Genomic DNA, 25,769 nt, shown 5'->3' with positions numbered 1-25,769 from the left:
AATATATTGCATACGACCGTGTACACTTTCTCTTTGAGGAGTGTATTTGGACGTTATCACCAATCCCCGGCAACAGCGCCAAAATTTTGATGAGACCAATGTGCATAGGTATTTTCTGCTCGTACCCTGTCAAATTATAGTAAAGTTTAAGATATCGTCCCACAGAGATTGGAACCACCTAGGCTACAGATTTGTATTATTTTTGTTACTATTTGAGAGGATCAAATTGATGAAAAGAGAGTTGTTCAAAAGTCTTGAAAATTATAATAATAAAATAAGAAATATTTTGGATTTTTCTAATAAAAGATAGAGGTTGGGATATTTTGAATCGGCAAGATAAAATTATTATAATAAAATCAAAAGTTTATTATTTATTTCTCTGTTTAAAGAATGATTGCTTATTTCTAATACAATCGCTCCACATAACGACAATATGTTAATAGCACCACTCTCGCTTATACTATTAATTTATTGACAAGTAATTAGTGACATTAAACAATAATTAATTAATAACACCTCTTTCGATTAGTGTGGTTAACCAATTAAAGTAATGGCTTCAAACAAGAATTATCTTAGTTGAGTGCACCAAGTGAACAAAAGCCTCTTTCGATTAGCTTTTGCTAAATCAATGAATTTATTTGAGTCAATCCCTCCGTGAGAATTAGGATTGAAAGAAATAAGACAAAGATCTCTTAAATCAATAAACTTATTTGAGTCAATCCCTCCGTGAGAATTAGGACTGAAAGAAATAAGATAAATATCATTTTAATCAATAAAATTATTTGAGTTAATCCCTCCGCGAGAATTAAGACTAAAAGAAATAAGATAAAGATCATTTAAATCAATAAACTTGTTTAAATCGTTCTCTTCTCCCGAATAAGAAATAAATTAACAAGATAAGGATTTTTGTAAAGGGATATAATTAAATCCAATAATAGATATAATTAATATCAAATACCTTGGTGTATAAAGGTGATAAAGAGAAAATCTCAACATAAGAAGATAATAAAAATAAAGATATTTATTACAATAGCTTCATCAAGTTTCATCTAGGATCCCAACCATGGAAACTTACTCCATTATGGAGTAGAAAACTAAATACAAATAAAGACTAAGAGAATATTTTTTACTACAAGAAAGATCCAAGAGAGACACCAAGACTAGTTCTTGTGTCCTCTTCACTCTTGGATGCAAATAGGATGAAAGATGTGTTTCTTTCTTCTACAAAACATATGCCTATTTATAGGAGAATTCCTACAAGACTTTGGTGAGAAATTGCAAGAGAATATCAATATAATATTGTATCCTTGATGAGAATTTTACATGGCAATTTATCATGCAATCTTGGTGAGAAATTGACATGATAATTTGTCATAAAATCTTGTTGACAATTTGCCACAACTTTGTATCTCTTGACTTTGTGTAGTCTTCGGTGAAGTTTTCATGGATACATCCTCCTTCCTGGACTTTTATTTCTTGCTTCTTCTCTTTTTTCATGTATTTTTTTTCCTGCAAAATTTGTTAGAAAAGTGCGAGAATATGATATAAATTATTCATATTTTATTTTAAAATATTATACTTTTATACTGAAATTACATGAATAATTTATATCCATCAGTAATTACACATGTGCAACCAAACAATATGCTTGTAATTCCATTGTAATTACGTTATGACAAACAAAAGGTCTTCGTAATTATTATATTGTGTAATTACTAAGCTGTAGTAATTACATCAATTCCAATTAGTATGTGACTTTCCAAGCAGTAAGATTACGCCCAGTTGGAGACTTTATCACTGTTATGGACAAATTGCTACTTGGACATGAATTTGTTAGGCTAAAACGGCCCAAAGATACTCTTAACATGATGTGATATTGTTCGCTTTGGGCCAAGCCCGCACGGTTTTCTCCAAAAGGCCTCACATCATTAAGAGTATCCAACTCCTTATAAGTAGGTCCTTTTTCTTTCCAGCTATCAATGTGGTGCTTTGTTCGCACACCCAACAATCTCCCCTTCGAACTAAGTTCCACATGGCTCATTACCATAACTCACAGGTCAGAGATTCAACATGTCTATGTGCCACCCATAACGTCAGAGCATTTACGGTTACCGAAACCTAAAGGCCGTGTATGCGTCTTCAAAGCTACGGGTAAAGGTTGTAAACCGGCCCATAGACGGGCAAAGGCACTAAGCCTGGCCCCACGCCACACTCCGCCATCTTCATACTCGTCTCGCCAAATCATTGGCGCTGATACCAGTTGTTAGGCTAAAACGACCCAAAGATACTCTTAACATGATGTGATATTGTCCGCTTTGGGCCAAGCCCGTACGGTTTTCTCAAAAGGCCTCACATCATTAAGAGTATCCAACTCCTTATAAGTAGCTCCTTTTTCTTTCCAGCTACCAATGTGGTGCTTTGTACGCACACCCAACAGAATTTTGGCTATACTTGGCCTTTTGAATACATGTCTAGCATCGTAATTAAAAAATTTGATGCAAAATTATAGTTTTCTTCAGTTATGCGTTCATGAATACACGTCTCATATCATAATATACTAACTTGCTCACAATATTTGCTTGAATTTCAACTTTTGGCTTTCTATGGGAATTTACCCTGTAATGTTCACATACACAGCACTCTGGTACGATAGCAACTGACCTGGTAAGAACTAGTGGTAAGGTTTGGATTAAGGGAGATGGATCATATGCCCCTCAAGAAGAATAGCTTTTTTGCTGGGCATAAATTTATATTCAGTGGCGGAGCCAGAATTTTTATTAAGGGGTGTCAAAATATATAAAAAAAAAAATCACGAATAAGTCAAGAGGTGTCAATATGTAATATATATACATAAAAAATATTTTTACCTAACTACACAGTGCAATTTTCCGATAAAGGGGTGTCTCCTTAAGCACATGTGGCTCCGCCACTGTTTATATCTTCACATCATTATTCCACAAATTATGTCTTGCGTCCTTAAAGAACTTATGCCCCGCGAGGCATAAGTACGATTTCAAAGGACAAAACTTAAAGACCAAAGGGAAAAAATTTGAAGACCAGCCAATTTGAAACGCAAAGTGATGTTGTGTTGGTCAAAGAACCAATTACATGTTGTATAAGTGTTACACCCCGTATCTTCGAAGAGCACTTATCAAATTTGAAACATAAGTACGTTGAGTTAGGGTTAAGTAAACCACTCTGGAATATAAGGAGCAAGCATTATTAAGTATATTTAATAAGTGAAGGATGTATATAAGATATACCGGAAGGTTTTATAAGGAAATGAGTGGAAGAAATGAAGTAGTACGACTTCGGAGAAAGGATGGGTAATGTTTTGTGTGAAAATTTTGGTCCAACTTGGGGGATGCATATCTCTTATCATATGAAGTGTTTTAAGGTGAAACAAAAGTCTAAAATGAAGTTCGTCGAGTCTAGTTTCCAACGCAAAAAACCACTCGTCGATAGGACATCGGAGTAGAGAATTATGGACGTTACAAGTTCAACTGACAGAGCAGAAACGCGTGCTACAGTACTGCTACAGTGACCCGACCCGAATTTGAGCCTTATAAAAAGGGTAAAAAAACCCCTTTTTTTCACCAGATTTAGCCCAGAAATTTCCAGATTTTTGAAGAGAGAAAGAGGGAAACAAAAAGTAAGCAATTTTCAAGTGACGGAGTATTAATCGAAGCTCGGATAAACGCATGGATGTGATTCTAGTATGGTTTTCCGGTGGATTCAAGGTAGATATTGAAGATATCTCTTTTTTAACAAGAATAAGGTATGAATCTCCTATTATTAATGTTAATTTTGGTTTATTTACGGAGATAAAGTCGCTAAACAATCGTGTAGTAAGTTTGTTAGTTATGGAAGTTGGAAAACAGCATGTGGGCTGTTTTATGGTACATATTGGTGTTGGAAATGATGTTATGGATGTTGGTATTGTTATTGTTGTTGTTGGTTGTTGAATTGAGAATTCGGGCTAGGCATATAAACAGGGGAGGTGCTGCCCGATTTTCGGCAGAATATAGAATAGTATAATTTGAAACTTGGTACAAGTGTGCAATGAAGAGGCTAACGTTAGTATAAATCCTCTTAAATATAGACTTGCGAGCTCGGACACATAAGCGTAGCTACTAGGAGTTTAAACAGATATGTTAAGGCTCGTCCCTTTTCTTTCAAAGGCATGATTCCTATGTTATGATTTCATAAATGTTTCCATATCTTCCTTGTTATCAAAAGTTAAAAGTCTATGATTCCAAGGCATTATTTCCTTCCTGATAACCCGTAAATGTTTTCCAGAATGTACGTATTTTTCCAAACTAGAGGTTTGTGATTTTGTAAGCTCTTATGACAACAATGATGGACATATATTTATCATGATGACAATGATGCCAAAGATGAGAATATTTTTCTATGATGACTATGATGAGAATGATTTCATGTTTAAAGGTTCCAAGTTTACGATTTCAATGACGATATAAGAATGTTGAGCTATTTCTTGATCCTTAATTTTATTCCTTGATAATGACACTATTTTCCAAAGACTTCAAAGTATATGAATTGACGCCTTATGAGATTTATGACCTTATTCTATGTTTTCTCTTGATGTTATTCTTCATTGATAGTCTCACCTTAAAATAATTGTTCCTTCAAGGTGAGATAGAGCGATGATGATTATTCCATAATATAATCAGAGGTTACCGACCTTACGTCACTCCGATAGAGTTATAGCTTTTCCTTGGGTTCTCCTTCATGTTGCTTATATGATATATGTATATGGGGAATATGGGAAAAAGGGCCAGAGCGCTATAGACACGTAACCACCTGATCAGTTGGTATTATATAGACGCGTAACCACCTGATCAGTTGGTATTATATGACATGATATCATCCCGGACGCGAGATGCCCAGACGCGGGACATATGTGGCTAAATGGATCGGAGCCGACGCCTCGGCAATATGATATGTTCTATTTTATGTATACATGAACAAGAAGTGTTTTTCAAAGAAAGCATTACTATGGATATATGTATATATGTATATATGTGAATCGGGCTGCACGTTCCGCAGCACTAAGCATGCATGGTACCCGCCTGAAAGGCACTCATATGTACAGGTTACTCTTTTATCTTACGATATGCTCTATACTTCCTTTGTGTTATCATTCATGCTATGTATCCCTCATATGTTATTATTCATGCCTTACATACTTGGTACATTATTCGTACTGACGTCCCTTCTTGTGGACGCTGCGTTCATGCCCGCAGGACCAGGTAGCCAGTCAGACAATTCGCAGCAGTAGGACCTCTCCTCAGCAGCAGTCAGTACGCTCCATTGATTCGGAGCTACACCCTTTTGGTTTGCTATTCGGTTACGTACATATATGGGTACGGCAGGGCCTTGTCCTGTCATTTCTACAGTTTGTACTCCATAGAGGTCTGTAGATAGTGATATGTAGTCGTGTTGTTATGCAGCCCCGTCAGCACTTATTTTGTTGTACAGTATATATGTGTGGCAGCCAAATCGGTTCACGCTGTTATTCTCAGTGTTTATGTTTATATGTATGCGTTAGCCGTGAGTTCCCGGTACGGTGTTTCTTATGTTGATTGTTTGGGAGACAGTCCAACTCAGTTATAGATTGTGTATGGGCCCAGGATAGTCAGTGAGAAGTAAATGCAGACATAGGAGTGTTTGACCAACAATGGTCGGGCACTTGTTGCGGCCCATCGGTTTGGGTCGTGACAATAAGTGCATAACTTAGAAATGGTGAGATTCTCAAATTAAAAAACAAAAACAAAAAAATGTATATTTCATAAGTTGTAAGGTCATAAATGGTGTGAGTATTTTGCTTGACTTTAGACAATTAGGAACAAAAGAGTTTAAGTCTTTAAGATTGAGGAGTCCAAGTTAATTAAACAAGTGATTGACAAGTTTTTCGTGACTCAATTTGTGCTTACTATGGGAAAGTTGTCACTATTTTGAATTTCGACCTTTTTTTTTTTTTTTAGAATGAAGCTGAATTTCGAGGAAATTAGTAGAATAATAAGATGTTCAATATTATCTAGTTAATATATTCATCTTGAGATTTATTTTTATCATTGGTGTGAAAACATATATTAATAGCATATGTCGTTTTATACGGTATAAAACAGACCAATTGTGAAAAGATGTAACGTATTTTTTAGAAAAATTAGTGAGAAAATTTAATTAAGCAATTAATGTCTAAAAGTCAAGGAACTGGAGAGCTGTCAAAATGGGTTTGGCCCGCGAGGCCAGCTCAACCCAGCCTTTGTTTAAGTAGAATTGAGCTAGGCTTTTCTTAGACCATTTAAAAATAAGGCCCAATAGCCCAACCTCTCTTGGCCCCCCAACCTCAAGGGTTGAGCCGAGGTCAGCCCTTAAGGTTGAGAAAAATAATAAGTTAGTTAATTTTTTAAAAAAATATTAGTAAATTAAACAAAAAGATAGAAATTAATGAAAAAAGAAAGAAATACTAACTACTAAGCAGTAAATTAGAAACTGAAGTTATATGTTTTAGTCTCAGAAATCATATTATGTTTAATTTATTTATTTTTAATTTTTTTTGGACTTGAGTTGAATTAGAGAACAAAAGATAGGAATTTATAGTTGTTCTTTTGAATTTATTTTGTGTGAGTTCGGGCTAGAATGGTCCAATAAAAAATTCTGTTTCATATTGCAAAACTCTGTGTTCAGATTGTCCAAAAAATCACTTAGAAAATGCTTGTTCGGAAGATTAAAAACCTTAAAGGGCTGACCCGTCCTAATCTGCGGCCCGCATAGGGCTTGGTTGGGCTGTCATTTTAGAGGCTCTCCCATAAAAAGGATCAGCCCGTCTTAGCCCATTTAACTCTTTGGGCCCTTTAGGGCTGGGCTGGGTTGCCCGTTTTGACACCTCTAATTGAATAGTAGTATGCACCTTCTTAAGGAAAAATATGGAAGAGATGAGAAGTAAATGACGTGAATCTATTTCTAATATTTAACTTGATACTCCCTCCCTACCAAAATATTTTAATTTTTGGGGTGTGGTACACCCGTTAAGAAAGTTAACTAAAGACATTAATCAAACGGTTATTTATCAATATAAATATTTTGTTTCTTCTCAAACTTTTCTTAAAACTATAGATAGTCAATATTAATTTAATTATAGTTGAAAGAAGCGTAATTTAGAATAAAAAATAATACTAATTAATAAATCTGTAGACTTTAAAAAATTCATTCATTTTAGAATTCATAACAGCCATGTCTTCAATAGAAAGTTAAACTTCTCACTAAAACAACTTCTCAAGACGTTTCATTTTATACTCGCATTTATTATCTTTAACATGAACTCATCTCCTCCACTGGTCAACCACCCTCTTATATTCATTTATTGACCACCCATAGTTTTCACACTCTTTTACTTATAAAATAGGTTCTAACCAAAAGATCCTCTTCATCATTTCTCATCATTCTCCAACACCCTAACCATGGAGATTAATTCTAAAGCTAGCACTCTTTTTCCAACATTAGTCTTTTTAGCTTTCTTTGATCTTTCTTTTGTTTTTTGTCAAAAAATAATAAGCAATCTTGGCAGAAATGGCTTCACTCTTGATTTTATCCACCGTGATTCTCCTCTTTCGCCTTTTTATGACCCATCAAACACTCCATCTGAACGCCTTCGAAATGCCTTCCACCGGTCATTTTCTCGGGCTTTCTTCTTCAAGAAAAACTCCTTTAATGGAATCCAATCGACTATTACCCCAACCCCAGCTGATTACCTCATGAAGATCTCAATTGGAACTCCCCCAGTAGACAGTCTTGTCTTTGCTGACACTGGTAGTGACTTGACATGGACACAATGTGAGCCCTGTGTTGATTGCTTCAAACAATTGGCACCTACTTTCAATCCCAAGAATAGCTCGTCTTATAAAACGGTTGGTTGTAACACTAAAATTTGTCAAGAAGTAGGATACTCATGTAAGGATAATACATGTACTTATGACATGAGTTATGATGAGGAACCTGAATCCCATAGCGGGGGTGATCTTTCTATTGAAACTTTCACATTTGCTTCTACTTATGGTGAAAATGTCTCAATTCCTAACATTGTCTTTGGTTGTGGACATGCCAATAGTGGAATGCTCACTAATGCCACTTCTGGAATTGTTGGCTTAGGTGGTGGCATTGTCTCAATTGTCAACCAAATGAATCAAGAAATCAAAGGGAAATTCTCCTATTGTTTGATCCCTTTGGAATCATCGACAAATTCCAACACAACTAGTCACATCAACTTTGGTGATAATGCTGTTGTGGCTGGTCCTGGCGTCATTTCAACTCCCTTGATAAGAAGCCAACGGTTTCCAACCTACTATTTTCTAACTTTAGAAAGTATCAGCGTGGGGAATAAGACTCTTCCGTTCAGATCTTCTAAAATCAATTCCAGCCATCAAGGTAACATTATAGTGGATTCTGGCACAACAGTTACATTTGTCCCTTTTGATTTTTACGCAAATCTGGAGAAACTATTGGTGGCTTCGATAGATGCTACTAGGAAGGACGACCCGGCTGGGTTTTTTAAGGTATGTTACGAGTCTAAAAATGGCACTATCGATGCTCCCAAGATTGTTGCACATTTTACGAATGCAGATGTAGAGCTGCCACCCACAAACACAATTACACAAGTGCAAGAAGGTTTGGTTTGTTTCACAATGATGCCTGAGGATGGACTTGTTATTTTTGGGAACTTCGCACAGATGAATTTCTTAATTGGATATGATCTTGTGGCCAACAAACTTTCATTCTTGCCTACTGATTGCACTAAGTACTAAAGGGTTTGTTTGTGAATGGGGGTGACAAGTTATACATGTAATGAATAGCTTGTATTCTTCTATTCCCCCTTTAGGTTTGTTGGTCTTAAATGTGACTAGAAGCTTCGCATCTTATGCTCAGAGATCTTTTATGTGTTCAATGAGCATTTGTTGTTAGTCTTGGTGGTTTAGTTATTTTTCCTTTTTTATTCTTCTGCTAACTTATTAACAGCTTCTTCAAGATTATATCAGGGGCGGACCCACCTGGTTGCAAGAGGGTTCAGTTGAACCCACTTCGTTTGGAAAAAATATTATTTTGACATATTAATTTGGCTGACAAAATGAAATATTAAGCTATCTTAAAACAATGAACCCACTCGATGCAAGCGGATGTTGTAGTGCAGCGGTCCAAGTGGGTTCAAAGTCCTCTTGTGGTTGGTCTCATGTTCGATTCTCAGTGAAGGTTGCTTAGCATGGAATTTTTGATGCCAGCTTTTTTGATACTTGCCAGCTTTTTTGATACTCATACGTAATTACCTGAATCTTTGTTTGTGACACTACTTTTGATATAGTACTTATGCTCCATTACTTTAGTTATGGTTTATTGTTATAATAAGATTAGTAATTAGTATTCGTATTTTATTTGTGATTTTACTAAGTTGAGAAATCATTTATTTATTTATTGTGTTTCGTTAGCCTGATAGGCTGCTTTTTGCTTTAAAAAAAAAAGATAAGGTTAGGTTACTTCTTGGAGAAAAGGACCAAAATCATCCATAATGTTTGGGTTTGGATCAAAATCATACATATTCTTTCGCATGGAGCACTAATAGTACATTATGTTTGCATAAATGGTGCACTTTTAGTCAAACTCCCAAATAAATTTAATGGAAAAGAACAAAAATGCCCCTGAACTTTTAGAAAAGGTATAAAAATACCCTTTATTCATCTATTTTGCTAAAACTACCCCTCAATTCAACTTTTTGGCTCATTTATTCCCCTTGACTACGGACAACACTAATTTTTTTTTTTAAAAAATAAATAAATTGCACATGACATTTTATTACTAAAAAATTGATTTATTCTTTTAAAAAGAAATCTGAAACCTTGGAATTTTTTTAAATTAGAATTATTTTTAAATTTGAAAAACTTTTTTTAACGAGTAAAACCTTGACTAACGGACAACACTAATTTTTTTCTTTTCAAAATGTGAAAAATTGGATTTTTATAAAAATCTGAAAAAATTAAAATTTTTATGGAAAAACTGTGTTTATAAAAAAACCAGAAAACTATCTTTTCTTAAATCTAGAAGAAAATTATGGAGTATTAGTTTTGCACATTTTACTTAAAAAAACAATCAGTTTTTCAGATTTAAAAATTGAATTTTCTAAAAAAAAAAATGGGGTTTCCACCCGTTAAAAAAAGTTTTCCAAACTTAAAAAAATTCCACATGTTTTAATGAAAATCCAATTCTGTTTATATATATATATATATAAAAGGCTTACTACATTTGTTTTTTAAAGAAACTGATGTTGAAAAATTATTTTTCCTTATTCTACAAATAACGATTTTTCAGATTTCTTTTTAAAAGAATAAATAAATTTTTCAGTAATAAAATGTCATGTGCAATTTATTTATTTTAAAAAAAAAAAAATTAGTGTTGTCCGTTAGTCAAGGGGAATAAATGAGCCAAAAAGTTGAATTCATGGGTAGTTTTAGCAAAATAGATGAATAAAGGGTATTTTTATACCTTTTCTAAAAGTTCAGGGGCATTTTTGTTCTTTTTCGTTAAATTTATTTGGGAGTTTGACTAAAAGTGCACCACTTATGCAAACATAATGTACTATTAGTGCTCCATGTGAAAGAATATGTATGATTTTGATCCAAACACAAACATTATGGATGATTTTGGTCCTTTTCTCTTACTTCTTGTTTCAAACATTCATTATTATAGTTCTAATTTTGTGCTTTAAGTTGTTAAATTTTGCGATTAAATAAAAATAATATCAAATTATAAATCTCAAAATTGAATGCTTAAAAATATAACATAAAATATGAAGATGCATAATGACTGAAACTTAATGAATTTTTATTGAATATTTATGTATTTGAGAATATATGCATTGTGAAACTATTTAAACTAATAATATGATTTAAGAAGTTTATAACTTGTAACATGCATTTTTCTTTTTTGAAAAGTGGTTTAATATCTTTGTCGCTTTGTTGATCCGTTAGTAATATAAGCATAAACTAAAAACTACATTGGTGTTAGACCACATTGTAAAACCAAATATGATAATTAGCATGAAAATTAAAAGCACATTTACTGTCTTAATGATGCTCATTTATAGTGTCTAAAGTTGCTGTTAGTATCAACTATTACTACAATTCTGTCGTTGGTTGAACCCACTTGTTCAATTTTCTGGGTCCGCCAATGGATTATATTATGGGCACGTTCTCTAAAATCAAATTGACTGTAGATTAATATTGTACATGGCTCCTTGTTCATGAAGTAACAAAATCTAAAAGGAAAAAGGAAAACAATAAAGAGGAAAACATGGCAATGAATTTCTATGTTCAGAAGTAAAAGTAATTGAACAATTTTCAAGATCAAAGAATATGGCTTGCATTTCCAGCATGAATATATATAAATATATATATATATATATATATATATATATATATATAAAGAATAATACTTCCTGAAGCAACTGTATGAGCAATGACATGAAGCAGCAGGGCTACATTATATTTGGGTGTTTGTGTGTATATATGGCTTGATTTGGAGATCTGTGGTCAATGGCGGATTCGAAATTTTCACTAAGAGGTTTCAAAATATAAAAATGTAATATGTGGGATTTGAACTTGAACCTCAAGGTAAACTTTAAACCCCCTTAACTGCCGAGCCAATCTCTAGTCTTATATTTAGGGGATTCAAAATCTATATATGTTCACCAAAAATAATAAAACTTAGCTTATATATACCGTGTAAGTTTATGTCAAGGAGATTGGGATGAACACCCTCACCCCCTCCTATATCTGCCCTTGCATGTGGTATATACATGAACATGATGCAAGTTAACAGTTATACGTGCAGTAGGGGAGTGTGAAAGAATCTGAACATCCAATCCAAAATCTCAAGACAGTGTACGAAGTATGTGAAGTAGCCTAGGGTCATTAAACCCTTTTGGAACTATTACACAACTGATAAGAGACAAGTGTCGAACTCTACAAATACACAATATCCAACTTAGTTTCCACAATAAGTAAGGGCTTTCAAGGTGACTCAAAAAGGTCGTCACAGAAAATAATAGTTATCGCCATATTTTACTAGATATTTCTTCTATGCTCAAAATAATGTTTGGCGGACATGATTTATGAGAGTCCAGAGCCTAAAAGGCACCTTTTGATTGCCAACAAACAAAAAGGGGTTGCCAAAAATTTTACATACAAAAAGGGGTATATCGTGGGCTGATCCACGTTATACCCCAAACTTTTTTTTTCATCTGTCAGATGAAAACCGAAAAATTAAAAAAAAAAAAAATTAAACGTATATCGTGGGCTGATCCACGTTATACAATATATTTTGTATAACGTGGATCAGTCCACGTTTTACAAATATATTTTGTAAAACGTGGACTGATCCACGTTATACAAAATATACTGTATAACGTGGATCAGCCCACGATATACGTTTAAATTTTTTTTTTCCCCGTTTTACAAATACTTGGTAAGACGTTGCCTCTATTTAAATCATATTCGGTTGTGTTTTTAATAAAAAACATTTATTGATTTTTTTAATTTTTAAAGCATGATTAACTCAAATAAATATTTTAACACATGCAATAATTAAATGTGTTATATATGCGAACAGAAATAAAAAATAAAATATAAGTTAAATAAACGTCACACATTAACTGAGTAGTAAATGTTAAATTACATACTAACTATTAAACGGCACAAGACATGTTATATATTCTTGGAAGAGTATAACTTGTACGATTGTTGTTTCCTTATGTACTCTTCCATCTTTTGTGATGACACTCTAGTCACGAAATTAGAGCTTGTTTTTGTTTTAAAATTGAAAAGATGAATAAAAGGTAATTAGCAAAAGTAAAACGCTTGGCGTAATTAGCTGAAAATTCATGGTCTTTTCTTTTTGCTAGACACGTCTTTGATTTTGAATGGAAGTCGTCGCCTTCTCTCGCATATTCTTGTGATCTAGTGGTCTTCTCTAATAATTATCTTGGTGCCGAACATGAGTAGCCGGGAATGGTGTCGGCGAACTTAACTCCAAGCTTCATGCCAAAGAAAAACAAAGAAAAGAGAAAATAAAAGGAGATGGTGTGGGAGAAGTTAGAGAATCCGGGGAGTAATAGCTTTCAAAAGAGTATTTTGGATGAAAAACAGTTTGTGTTTGACTAATCAAATTAATAAGAACTTTTTAGCACCAATTAGTGTTCAGTCAAACATTTAAAAAGTGTTTCTAAATATATTTTCTCAAAACTGTTTTTCAAAAAAAGTACTTTTGAGAAAAAAAAATTAGCTTATGAAAAAAGCTTCTGAAAAAAACTTCTGCTACTCCCCAAACGCACTTATTTTCTCTCAAAACTTGATCTTAAATAAATACTTTTGACTTTCCAAAACTTGATCAAACAGTCTACAATCTATCAAGAGATGGCGTTTGGGATTATATAGAATAGGAAAATAAGAAAGCGAAAAGTAAAGAAAAAGAAAACGAACAAAGAATGAGAAAATCTAGAAATATTAAGAAACTTAATTAAATATAAGTTGTAGGTCATCCAATTAGAAGATGACATGTGTATAGCTCGAATCATTTTTGTGTTTTTTATCTTTTTACGCGCTAATAGGGTGTTGATGATAATTCTTTTGCCATATCACCCTTTAAGGGATAACTAAATTCACTTTAAATAAGAATAAAGAGGGTAATAACATGTTCATAAAGTTAAATTCTGTAACTGAATTTTCTAGACAAGAGGGCAACTTATGTATTTTCCCTATTTAAAGGATCTTTGATGTTATGGATTGATAAAATTGAATATAATATTCACCATCGGAATTTTATCATGGCAACAGTAGTGGAACCATATAGATTGAAGGATGGTCAATTGAATATTCTTCATCTAAAATTATACTATAGAGTATATAGAAAACTAAACTATGTATATAGGACAAAAATTACTTTTTGTATCAATATTTGACACCTCTAAAGAAATTCCTGGCTTCCACATATACTACGTGACCAGAAGCTAAAGTGGAAGCCAACAACATATCATGTGGCACAATCATTGTTGGAAACTACTTGGATTTTTTACGACCATTTTAATTGATAATATTTCAGTAAGAAACAGTGAAGGCTTTAACACTACAATTAAAAAATAAAAAAATAAAAAAAAGGTAAATTCAGTCAACTACTTCTCCTAATTAATACTTAAAGGGCATGCAAAATAATAAAGCGACGGATAATTTGAGACGGATGGGGTAATTATTTTTCATTAGTGATAAATAAGCTAAGAGATTATTATTGAAATGTCAAAATAATGTAAACGTAATATAGCAAATTACTAAAGAAGTTACCATTATGAAATCAAATATGAATGGATGTTTGCAAAATTATCCCCATTTTTATGATTATTAACAAGTTGTATTCACAAAGAAGGTTTAATAAATTAATGTCTAGAAAGTTTTTGGATTGTTTTATACACATTCTTACAAATAGAACATATGGAAGGCAAATAAGGATTATATATGGCATGAATCTATTTAGATATAGTTTTTCCTTAGTTACATAATCATATATCCATATTTTTTATGGAAAGTGAAACTCAACTTTTCAAAATGTCGCACTTCATACTCTTGTATTTGATAAAAAATTGTAATCCCATTTTTGTATTTAATTAATTCCCATATTAGTCTTGACATACTTTTTTTTTTTTTACCTATAAAATGGTACTAAACATTGTCTCCTCTTCATCATTTCTCATCATTCTCCAAAAACCTTGTCAACTCACCAAATCCTAGCCATGGAGATAACTACTAAAGTTTTAACTCTCATCCCTACATTAGTTATTTCAGCTTTCTTTCATCCTTCTTTGGTTTCTTGCCATAAAAGTGTAAATGGCTTCACTCTCGATCTTACCGTGATTCTCCTCTTTCACCTTTGTACAACTCACCAAACACTCCATCTGAACTCCTTCAAAATGCCTTCCACCGGTCAGTCTCTCGGGCTTCGTTCTTTAAGAAAAACTCCGTCAATGCAATCCAGTCGACTATTACTCCAACCCTAGGTGAATACCTCATGAAAATCTCAATTGGAACTTCCCCGGTAGACACTCTTGTCATTGCTGACACTAGCAGGGACTTGACATGGACACAATGTGAGCCTTGTGTGGATTGCTTCAAACAATTGGCACCTATTTTCAATCCCAAGAATAACTCTTTTTATAAAACTGCTGGTTGAAACATAAACTTTGTCAAGAAGTAGGGTCTCTCTCATATAAGAATAATACATGTAATTATGAAGTGAGTTATGGTGACCAATTCCAGACCATTGGTGATCTTTCTATTGAAACTTTCACATTTGCTTCTTCTTCTAGTAAAAATGTATCAATTCCCAACATTGCATTTGGTTGTGGACATGCCAATACTGGAACATTCCCTAATACCACTTCCGGAATCATTGGCTTAGTTGGAATTGTCAACCCAATGAATCAAGAAATCAAAGGAAAATTCTCTTATTGTTTGATCTCATTGAAATCATCATCAACTAATTGCAACACAACTAGTCACATCAACTTTGGTGACAGTGCTGTTGTCTCGGCCCTGCCATTGTTTCAACTCCCTTGATAAAAAGAGAAAAGGAACAAGTCTTCTATTTTCTTATTTTGGAAAGTATTAGCGTCGGAAATAAGATTCTGCTATTTAAATCTTCTAAAATTAGTTCCATCGCTCAAGGTAATATTATCATCGATTCAGGTACAACATTTACGCTTGTCCCTTTTGATTTTTACGCGAATTTGGAGAAAACATTGGTGGCTTCTATTAATGCTACAAGGAAGTACGATCTGTCTGGATTTTTTAGGGTGTGTTATGCCTCTAAGAATGGCACTATCGATGCTCCTAAAATTATCGCACATTACAAATACGGATGTAGAGTTGTCACCAACAAACACATTTACACAAGTGGCTGAAGGTTTGGTTTGTTTTACGATATTGCCTACGGAGGAAGTTGCTATTTTTAGAAACTTGGCACAGATGAATTTCTTAATTGGATATGATCATATGTCCAACAAAGTTTCATTCTTTCCTACTGATTGCACTAAGTATTAAGGATTTAGTTGTGGATGGGTTGACAAGTTATATATACTTATACATGTAATGAATTTGGCTATTGGCTCTAGTATTCTTGTTCTCCCTTATTGGATGTCAGATGATGTTACTTTATAATTATAACATCTTATGCTTAGAGATCTTTTATGTGTTCAATGATCATTATTGTTAGTCTTGATGTTTTGGTTATTTTTCCTTCTTTACCTTAGCAGCTTCTGCAAGATCACCCCAGTTGGGAACATTCTCACTGCGCCATGCATTTTGCTGCGAAAGTAGGTGTTTGATAGGTCACGCAATTGAATGGATTTTCTGGATCTAGACTTATTAATCTATGAGTAAACTAATTTTGAAATAAATTTTCAGTTTTGTCCTTGCGGGCTCGGGATTACCTTTTTGGGTCCATTTTTGGGTTTTGGGTAAAACAATGGCAATATGGGTATCCTCAAATTCGTATTCTAACGTAGAATTCATATTTGATAGACGTTAATCGTTCCGAGGATCTCCAAAGAGGAAAGGCAAGGCTCAATTGGATTTGTTCGTGGCTCCTGCTCGGCAACGAGGTAGGTTACGAGCTTACGACTTACCTTTCGGTTAGACTCCAATTAGTCAAAAATATGTGGGAGTTAGATATTGATGGGGAAAGTATCACGACCCAGCTGGGGGCCGCGACGGGTACCCGGGGCTAACCACCGAGCACCGCTCGCTCTACTACTCACCTTACTCGATTAATGCCCTTTTTATTTCTTTTAACTCAAGCACGAAAAAGTCATAGTTTATAGGGAAACATAATTTCTTTTATATATATATATATATATATATATATCATTGGTATATCAAAATAATAAGTACACATATACATGAAAAATGTGAGACCATACTACCCACACTGCGCATCTACGAGCCTCTACTGACATATTGTACATATAGACGGAACAAGACTCCGTCGGGCCCAAAATGTATATACACCAAAGGAATAGTCATAAGCACCTCCGAACAATGGAGTGCTTTCAGTCCGCTGTCAGCTCCTAAGAATCTGGATCAAGCTCGCCTCCCTGTCTACCTGTGGGCATGAACACAGCGTCCAAAGAAAATGGACGTCAGTACGAATATTGTACTGAGTATGAGAGGCATAAATAATGAAGAAAGACATTAATAGTATAATGAGAACATCAATGTGAAACATCTGGACCCGACTGACATTCATAAATGAAATAATGCATGCTGTCTTACTCATACTTATCATCATAACATGTATGCATCATATGCAAGCTGCCCGTCCATATCGGAACGGTGTGATAATCAATAACATTAGCCCGCGTCCAGGCCTCCCGCGTCCAGGGTACCATCTCATGCCGCCCACTAGTGGTGTCTGCCCATGCCAGAAGGTCATGGTGTATCCGTATAGCTGCCCGCCTCAGCGGTGACTGCCCGGCCAACTAGGCCCGGTGTGAAATGCTCATGCCATGCTTATCATAAAATAATCATAATAATGTGCTCATTATAAAATACTTATCTCATCATAGTACCTACATAAGACTCGAGATTAACTTTACTCTACCGGGGTGACGTAAGGTCGTGATCCCCCGATTACATTATGGAGCAATCATGGACATTCTGCCTCACCTTGAAAGAACTAGCACATAAGGTGAGTGTAGGCAATGAATAACATCATCATCATTCTAGCATCATCATATCGTGTCTCTTATCTCATATAAGCATTTATGGAAGTAGGCATTTAACTTTTCGGAATATAGGAACTCATGAAGAAGATAGGGATTCGAGTTATAAGATTCATGCCGTTAGAAGGAAAGGACTAGCCTCACATACCTTGTCGCTTAGCTACGTTATCGATCCCTTGTCTTCCTTCAAGGTCACGTCGTTACCTTTACGAGAGAATTAGACTAACATTAGTTAATCGACTTAAGAGAATGCGTCACTATTTCTAGAGAAAATTGGGCAGCACTTCCTTTATTTGTACTACTTTTCCCATCGTCTATATCAATTCCCAATGTTCACCACAACATCCACAATATTACAACCAACAACCATCATTTATATCTATTCACCATATTTCACCATTTCCCTCCAATTTTCCCACATTTATCCGTATAGCTCATTATTGTGTTCTCGCACCTTTAATACTTGTTTCATGATATAAACATCATTAATATCGTATTCGTAATCCTAACACTTCAACATTCACGATTCAATCCCACTATCATCCAATGATGACACTATTCATCCATTCAAGACCCATTTTCCATGTCTTTCTACCATTCAAGCTTCCTAGCCTCCTAATACCTTAAATAACATGATAAAGTCATGAAACATACCTTAGATAATAGTTGAACCAGTCTTGAGTTGGAATGCTTCACTTTGGCCAAGCCCTAGTTCCACCTTCTATGGAATTTCTTGCCTTAAATGATCCTTTTGATGTGTTCTTACACTAGGTTTTTGTGGATTGATAATATTGATCCTAGATTTCTACTTGAAGTCTTGTTTTGGAAGAGTATGGCATGTTCTAGAGAGAGAGAGGGTCGTGGAGTGAGAAGAGGAAATGAGAAAATGAAACTTGGATCATATTTTTATAAAATGCAAATCAGTCCCGATGCCATTTTACGGTCCATTATACGGTCCGTATAATTGACCGTAAAACTGATCCAGTGGCCACTCTTCTCTGTCTCAACTTGACGGTTCATTTTACGGACCGCCAAACCATTATACGATCCGTATAACCTACCGTAAAACTCACCCTTCAGCAGTCTCTTCTGTGACACTTCTACGGTTCATTATACGGCCATAAAACCCTTTTACGGTCCGTATAGTTGACCGTATAACCCACCAGTTCACTGAATCTCATTTTCTCCACTTCGTTTCATTTCCGATCCTTATGGAACCTTCTTAACAATTGTTCAACACTTCGATACCAATCTACAGGACGTTATCACTCGTCTCCAAAACACCGCATACGCTATGTCCTTTGCTAGCCTACTCACTGTACACTAACGAAAAAATTTCTGAGGTGTAACATTCTTCCCCCCTTTTGGAACATTCGTCCTCGAATGTTAAACACTCGAGATTCTACAAAAATTTCGCCAAAGTTTCCCTTGTAATCTGGCACTACTAACCTGTCACAGCAACCCAAAATATCATTGCCTCACAGGGATACATCACAATATCAATACATCTATGGCCACACACGACCAAAAACATAAAAAAAAAAATAAAGCATACATACCTTATCTCGTCGACGTTTCATCTTGAATCTCTTTCGAGGATTGGAACAAATGGGGGGTACATAGATTTCATCTTCTCCTCTGCTTCCCAAGTCATTTCTTCCCGATTGTTGTTCCGCCTTAGAATTTTGACTGAAGCAACCTCTTTATTCCGAAGCCTTCGTACTTGTCTATCTAAAATAGCAATAGGCACTTCTTCGTATGTTAGCTTCTCCGTCACTTGCACATCGTCAACCGGAACTATTCTTGTTGGGTCTCCGATACACTTGCGGAGCATAGAAACATGAAAGACTGGGTGAACTGCTTCAAGCTCTGAGGGTAAGTCCAGTTCATATGCCACGTGACCCACTTTACGGAAAACCCTATAAGGTCCAATATAACTTGGGCTCAACTTTCCTTTCTTGCCAAATCTCATCACCCCTTCATCGGTGATACTTTCAGGAACACCCAATCGCCAACTTGAAATTCCAAGCCTCATCGGCGATTGTCTGCATAAGACTTTTAGCGGCTTTGGGCCGTTAGCAATCGATCTCGGATCACCTTAACTTTTTCTACCGCTTGCTGAATCAATTCGGGGCCTATCAATTGTGTTTCTCCTGTTTCAAACCATCCAACTGGAGATCTACATTTCCTTCCATATAAGGCCTCGTATGGAGCCATTTGAAGGCTGGAATGATAGCTATTGTTGTACGCAAATTCAATTAGCGGTAAGTGATCATCCCAGCTTCCACCGAAATCCAACACACATGCTCGCAGCATATCCTCTAAGGTCTGAATAGTGCGCTCGGCTTGTCCATCAGTCTGCGGGTGAAATGTCGTATTAAGTTTTACTTGAGTGCCTAGACCTTCTTGAAAAGACTTCCAAAACTTGGCTGTAAACTGTGCCCCTCTGTCTGTGATAATGGCCAAAGGAATTCCATGAAGTCGCACAATTTCCTTGAGATATAACCTCGCATAATATTCGGCTGAGTAGGTAATCCTAAATGGGAGAAAATGGCCTGCTTTTGTCAATCTATCCACAATCACCGATATAGAATCATACTTCTCTTGTGAACGGGGTAATCCCACAACAAAATCCATGTTAATGATTTCCCATTTCCATGTAGGAATTTCCATTGCTTGCAATAAACCTCCTGGCTTTTGATGCTCGGCTTTTACTTGCTGGAAATTCGGACATTGTGCCACAAATTCTGCTATGTCCCGCTTCATGCCATCCCACCAATATATCAATTTAAGATCATGGTACATCTTGGTTGCACCTGGATGAATAGAATACCGGGAATAATGTGCTTCCTCTAAAATCCATCGGCGCAAATTTGTCACATCTGGTACACATAGCCTGTCCCGATATCTAAGAATCCCATCTATGGAAACTTCAAATGGAGACTTTTCCTTTTCATGAGATAGATCTCGGTAGCGGCTTAACTGGGAATCTTCGTATTGTCGTTCCTTCACTTCCATATTCAAAGATGAAACTGTGGGGTCATTGATGGTGATACTTGCATCACCCGAATCAATTGCACGTACGCCGAGACTTGCTAGTCGGTGGAGCTCACGAACCATTTCTCGCTTTTCCGGAGGAACTCCACACAAACTACCCATCGACCGACGGCTAAGTGCATCGGCTACCACATTTGCCTTTCCGGGGTAGTATAAAATATTCACATCGTAATCCTTCAGTAACTCTAACCATCGCCTCTGCCGCAGATTCAACTCCTTCTGTTTGAAAATGTATTGAAGACTTTTGTGATCCGTGTAGATATCAACACGTACACCATACAAATAATGTCTCCATATCTTTAAGGCATGAATAACCGCAGCCAATTCGAGATCATGAGTTGGATAATTATTTTCATGCTTCCGTAACTGTCTCGAAGCATATGCAATAACTTTACCATGCTGCATCAATACGCATCCTAATCCAACGCCAGAAGCGTCACAATACACAACATAGCCGTCCGATCCTTCTGGAAGAGTTAAGACCGGAGCCGAGGTCAACCTGTCCTTTAACTCTTGGAATCTGCGCTCACAAGCATCATTCCATTGGAATTTGGCTGACTTTTGGGTTAGCTTTGTCAATGGGGCTGAAATAGATAAGAAGCCCTCTACAAATCTTCTATAATATCCTGCTAAACCAAGAAAACTACGAACTTCCGTAGGTGTTGTAGGTCTTGGCCAAGTCTTCACGGCTTCTATTTTCTGAGTGTCAACTCGAATGTCGTCATCCGAAATAACATGACCCAGGAATGCCACAGAATTAAGCCAAAACTCGCACTTTGAAAACTTTGCATATAATTCCCGAGCTCGAAGAACGCCAAGAACAATTCTTAAATGATCTGCATGTTCCGATTCTGTGAGAGAATACACCAGAATATCATCGATGAATACTATCACAAAGAGATCCAAGAATGGCCTGAACATATTATTCATTAAATTCATGAACACCGCCGGGGCATTCGTCAACCCAAATGACATTACTCGGAACTCATAGTGCCCATACCTCGTCCTGAAAGTCGTTTTGGGGATATCTTCTTCTTTTACCCTCACTTGATGATAGCCCGATCTCAAGTCTATTTTAGAAAACCACTTGGCACCCTGTAGTTGATCAAATAAATCATCAATCCTTGGGAGAGGATATTTGTTCTTTATCGTCACCTTGTTCAACTGCCTATAATCAATGCACATTCGTAGGGACCCATCTTTCTTTCTCACGAACAAGACTGGTGCTCCCCACGGTGATGAACTGGGCCTAATGAAACCCTTCTCAAGCAAGTTTTTCAACTGTGCCTTTAGCTCTTTCAATTCTGTTGGGGTCATCCGATAAGGAGGAATAGAAATGGGCTTGGTGCCCGATAATACATCGATGGCAAAATCAATTTCCCTTTCTAGAAGAAGACCTGGTAGTTCATCTGGAAATACATCTGAGAATTCGCTCACTACCGGAACTGATTGAAAAGCTAGTGGCTTTGCCTCAGTATCATGAACTTGAACTAAGTGACAAATATAACCCTTAGCTATCATTTTCCTTGCCTTAAGGTAGGAAATAAACCTACCCTTTGGAGAAGCTGTATTACCCTTCCATTCAAGTACGGGCTCTCCCGAAAATTGGAATCAAACTACTTTTGTCCGGCAACAAACATTAGCATAGCACGATGCCAACCAATCCATACCCATAATCACATCAAAATCTATCATCTCGAGTTCAATTAGATCAGCTTTTGTCTGACGATCACATATATCAACTACACAATTCTTATATACTTGTCTCGCTATCACGGGATCGCCAACCGGAGTGAACACCTCAAAAGGTTTAATTGGCTCGGGTCTCACCCCAATACAATCAGCAATATACGGAGTAATATATGAGAAAGTAGAGCCCGGATCAATCAGAGCATATACATCACGGGAAAGTATAGCCAATGTACCTGTGACAACATCTGGGGAGGACCCAAGATCCTGCCGCCCAGCTAGAGCATATACGCGGGGCTGGACAGCACCTGAAGTAGATGTTCCCCCTCTGCCTCTACCTCTACCTGCTGAAGTCTGGGGAAGCTGTGCTGTCGAGCGTACCGAAGAAGAACCCGCTGCTGAACCTGTAGGCTGAGTCCCAGCCCTATCTCTTGCTGAAGGACAGTCTCTCATCATATGACCAACTTGCCCGCAGGCATAACAAGCATCCGAACCCTGACGACACTGTCCGGAATGCAATTTGTCGGACTGGCTGCACCACGGTACTGGAGGTATCCTCTGACTAGAATCTCCCCTAAACTGCGAATTTGGGGCCCTCGACCTATGGCCCTGTCCCGACTGGAAAGAACGGTCAAACCTCCTGTCTGAGAATCTGGGAGGCGCACTGGTCGCTAACCTACCTGAGTGCCTAGAATGCATCTGTCTCGGTCCCCCTCTATGCTCACTGCTCGTTCCCATAGATCTAGCCCTCTTACCTTGTCTCCGATCATTATCGCGATCACTCCTCTGCTGCTGTTGTCGTTCCTCAAGATTCTGAGCATGAGCCTGTATCCGGGAAATATCCATCCCGTTTTGCAAGGAGACCGTCAAACAATCTCTGAACAGATGTGGCCCTAGACTACTCACAAATCTATAGACCCGGTCTCCCATGTCGGCCACCATAGTTGGAGCGTACCTGGCCAATGAATTGAACTGCATACTATACTCTCGGTCACTCATGCTTCCTTGCTTTAAATTCAAGAACCTGTCCGCTCTAGCTCGGCGGACCTCGGGTGGCAAGTAATGACGAATAAAGGCATCCACAAATTCTTGCCAAACGGGAGGTGGTGCATTCTCTCCTCTTGTTGCCATCCAATTTTTGTACCATAACACCGCTACATCGCGGAGTCTATAAGAGGCCAACTCTACGGATTCGGTCTCGGAGGCATGAATAATCTTTAAGGTCCTCAACATTTCATCAATGAATTTTTGCGGATCTTTATCCGGCTGCGACCCAAATAATTCCGGGGGATTTAAGGTCATAAAATCACGGGCTCTCGTACTAGTTGAACGATCACTTAGGCCCGCATTCTGTCGTTGTGCCTGAGCGGCAACCAATTGTGTCAATAAATGTATGGCCTCGGATACTTGTTGGCCCGAAGCACCTGGTGGAGGAATCGGAGCTGAGGCTCCTCCTTGCCCTTCTACATTGGGCACGGCCTCATTTTGCGATTCACCTTCCTCTATATTCAGTGGAAGCTCTTGTTCTGCCCGCCATTTTGTCGTAGCTTTACCCTTCTGGGCGGCGGTAGCTTTTCCTTTTGGTGGTATTTTTCCTGAAACCATAACACACTTTTAGGAAGGATGTAATCTTAGGCACGGCTCTATCGCACGATCTCATGGGAAGAAGGATGATCATTTTCCTAAATGCCATGTAGCCTCTTGTTTATTAGCGTGGCGCGCAACACACCATAAATAAGACTTTACTAGACACGGCTCGTATATACTTCCTAGGACGAACTGCTCTGATACCACTTTTGTCACGACCCAGCTGGGGGCCGCGACGGGTACCCGGGGCTAACCACCGAGCACCGCTCGCTCTACTACTCACCTTACTCGATTAATGCCCTTTTTATTTCTTTTAACTCAAGCACGAAAAAGTCATAGTTTATAGGGAAACATAATTTCTTATATATATATATATATATATATATATATATATATATATATATATATATATATATATATATATATATATATATATATATATATATATCATTGGTATATCAAAATAATAAGTACACATATACATGAAAAATGTGAGACCATACTACCCACACTGCGCATCTACGAGCCTCTACTGACATATTGTACATATAGACAGAACAAGACTCCGTCGGGCCCAAAATGTATATACACCAAAGGAATAGTCATAAGCACCTCCGAACAATGGAGTGCTTTCAGTCCGCTGTCAGCTCCTAAGAATCTGGATCAAGCTCGCCTCCCTGTCTACCTGTGGGCATGAACACAGCGTCCAAAGAAAATGGACGTCAGTACGAATATTGTACTGAGTATGAGAGGCATAAATAATGAAGAAAGACATTAATAGTATAATGAGAACATCAATGTGAAACATCTGGACCCGACTGACATTCATAAATGAAATAATGCATGCTGTCTTACTCATACTTATCATCATAACATGTATGCATCATATGCAAGCTGCCCGTCCATATCGGAACAGTGTGATAATCAATAACATTAGCCCGCGTCCAGGCCTCCCGCGTCCGGGGTACCATCTCATGCCGCCCACTAGTGGTGTCTGCCCATGCCAGAAGGTCATGGTGTATCCGTATAGCTGCCCGCCTCAGCGGTGACTGCCCGGCCAACTAGGCCCGGTGTGAAATGCTCATGCCATGCTTATCATAAAATAATCATAATAATGTGCTCATTATAAAATACTTATCTCATCATAGTACCTACATAAGACTCGAGATTAACTTTACTCTACCGGGGTGACGTAAGGTCGTGATCCCCCGATTACATTATGGAGCAATCATGGACATTCTGCCTCACCTTGAAAGAACTAGCACATAAGGTGAGTGTAGGCAATGAATAACATCATCATCATTCTAGCATCATCATATCGTGTCTCTTATCTCATATAAGCATTTATGGAAGTAGGCATTTAACTTTTCGGAATATAGGAACTCATGAAGAAGATAGGGATTCGAGTTATAAGATTCATGCCGTTAGAAGGAAAGGACTAGCCTCACATACCTTGTCGCTTAGCTACGTTATCGATCCCTTGTCTTCCTTCAAGGTCACGTCGTTACCTTTACGAGAGAATTGGACTAACATTAGTTAATCGACTTAAGAGAATGCGTCACTATTTCTAGAGAAAATTGGGCAGCACTTCCTTTATTTTTAC

General features: G+C 36.9%; 1 protein-coding gene and 1 pseudogene across 1 annotated transcript; both read left to right on the top strand.

Annotated features, from left to right (window-relative positions):
• The first annotated feature begins 7,447 nt into the window (after nt 1-7,447).
• LOC132612321 (aspartic proteinase CDR1-like) lies at nt 7,448-8,998 on the top strand. The gene has a single exon (XM_060326611.1). The coding sequence runs from the start codon at nt 7,488-7,490 to the stop codon at nt 8,826-8,828; it is 1,341 nt and encodes a 446-aa protein (XP_060182594.1). The 5' UTR covers nt 7,448-7,487; the 3' UTR covers nt 8,829-8,998.
• Nucleotides 8,999-14,848: 5,850 nt separating this feature from the next.
• Nucleotides 14,849-16,154, top strand: LOC132612231 (aspartic proteinase CDR1-like; annotated as a pseudogene).
• The last annotated feature ends 9,615 nt before the right edge of the window (nt 16,155-25,769 follow it).

This window comes from Lycium barbarum, chromosome 9, assembly GCF_019175385.1.
Source record: "Lycium barbarum isolate Lr01 chromosome 9, ASM1917538v2, whole genome shotgun sequence".
NCBI lineage: Eukaryota > Viridiplantae > Streptophyta > Magnoliopsida > Solanales > Solanaceae > Lycium > Lycium barbarum.
This window is presented reverse-complemented; position numbering and strand designations above follow the sequence as displayed.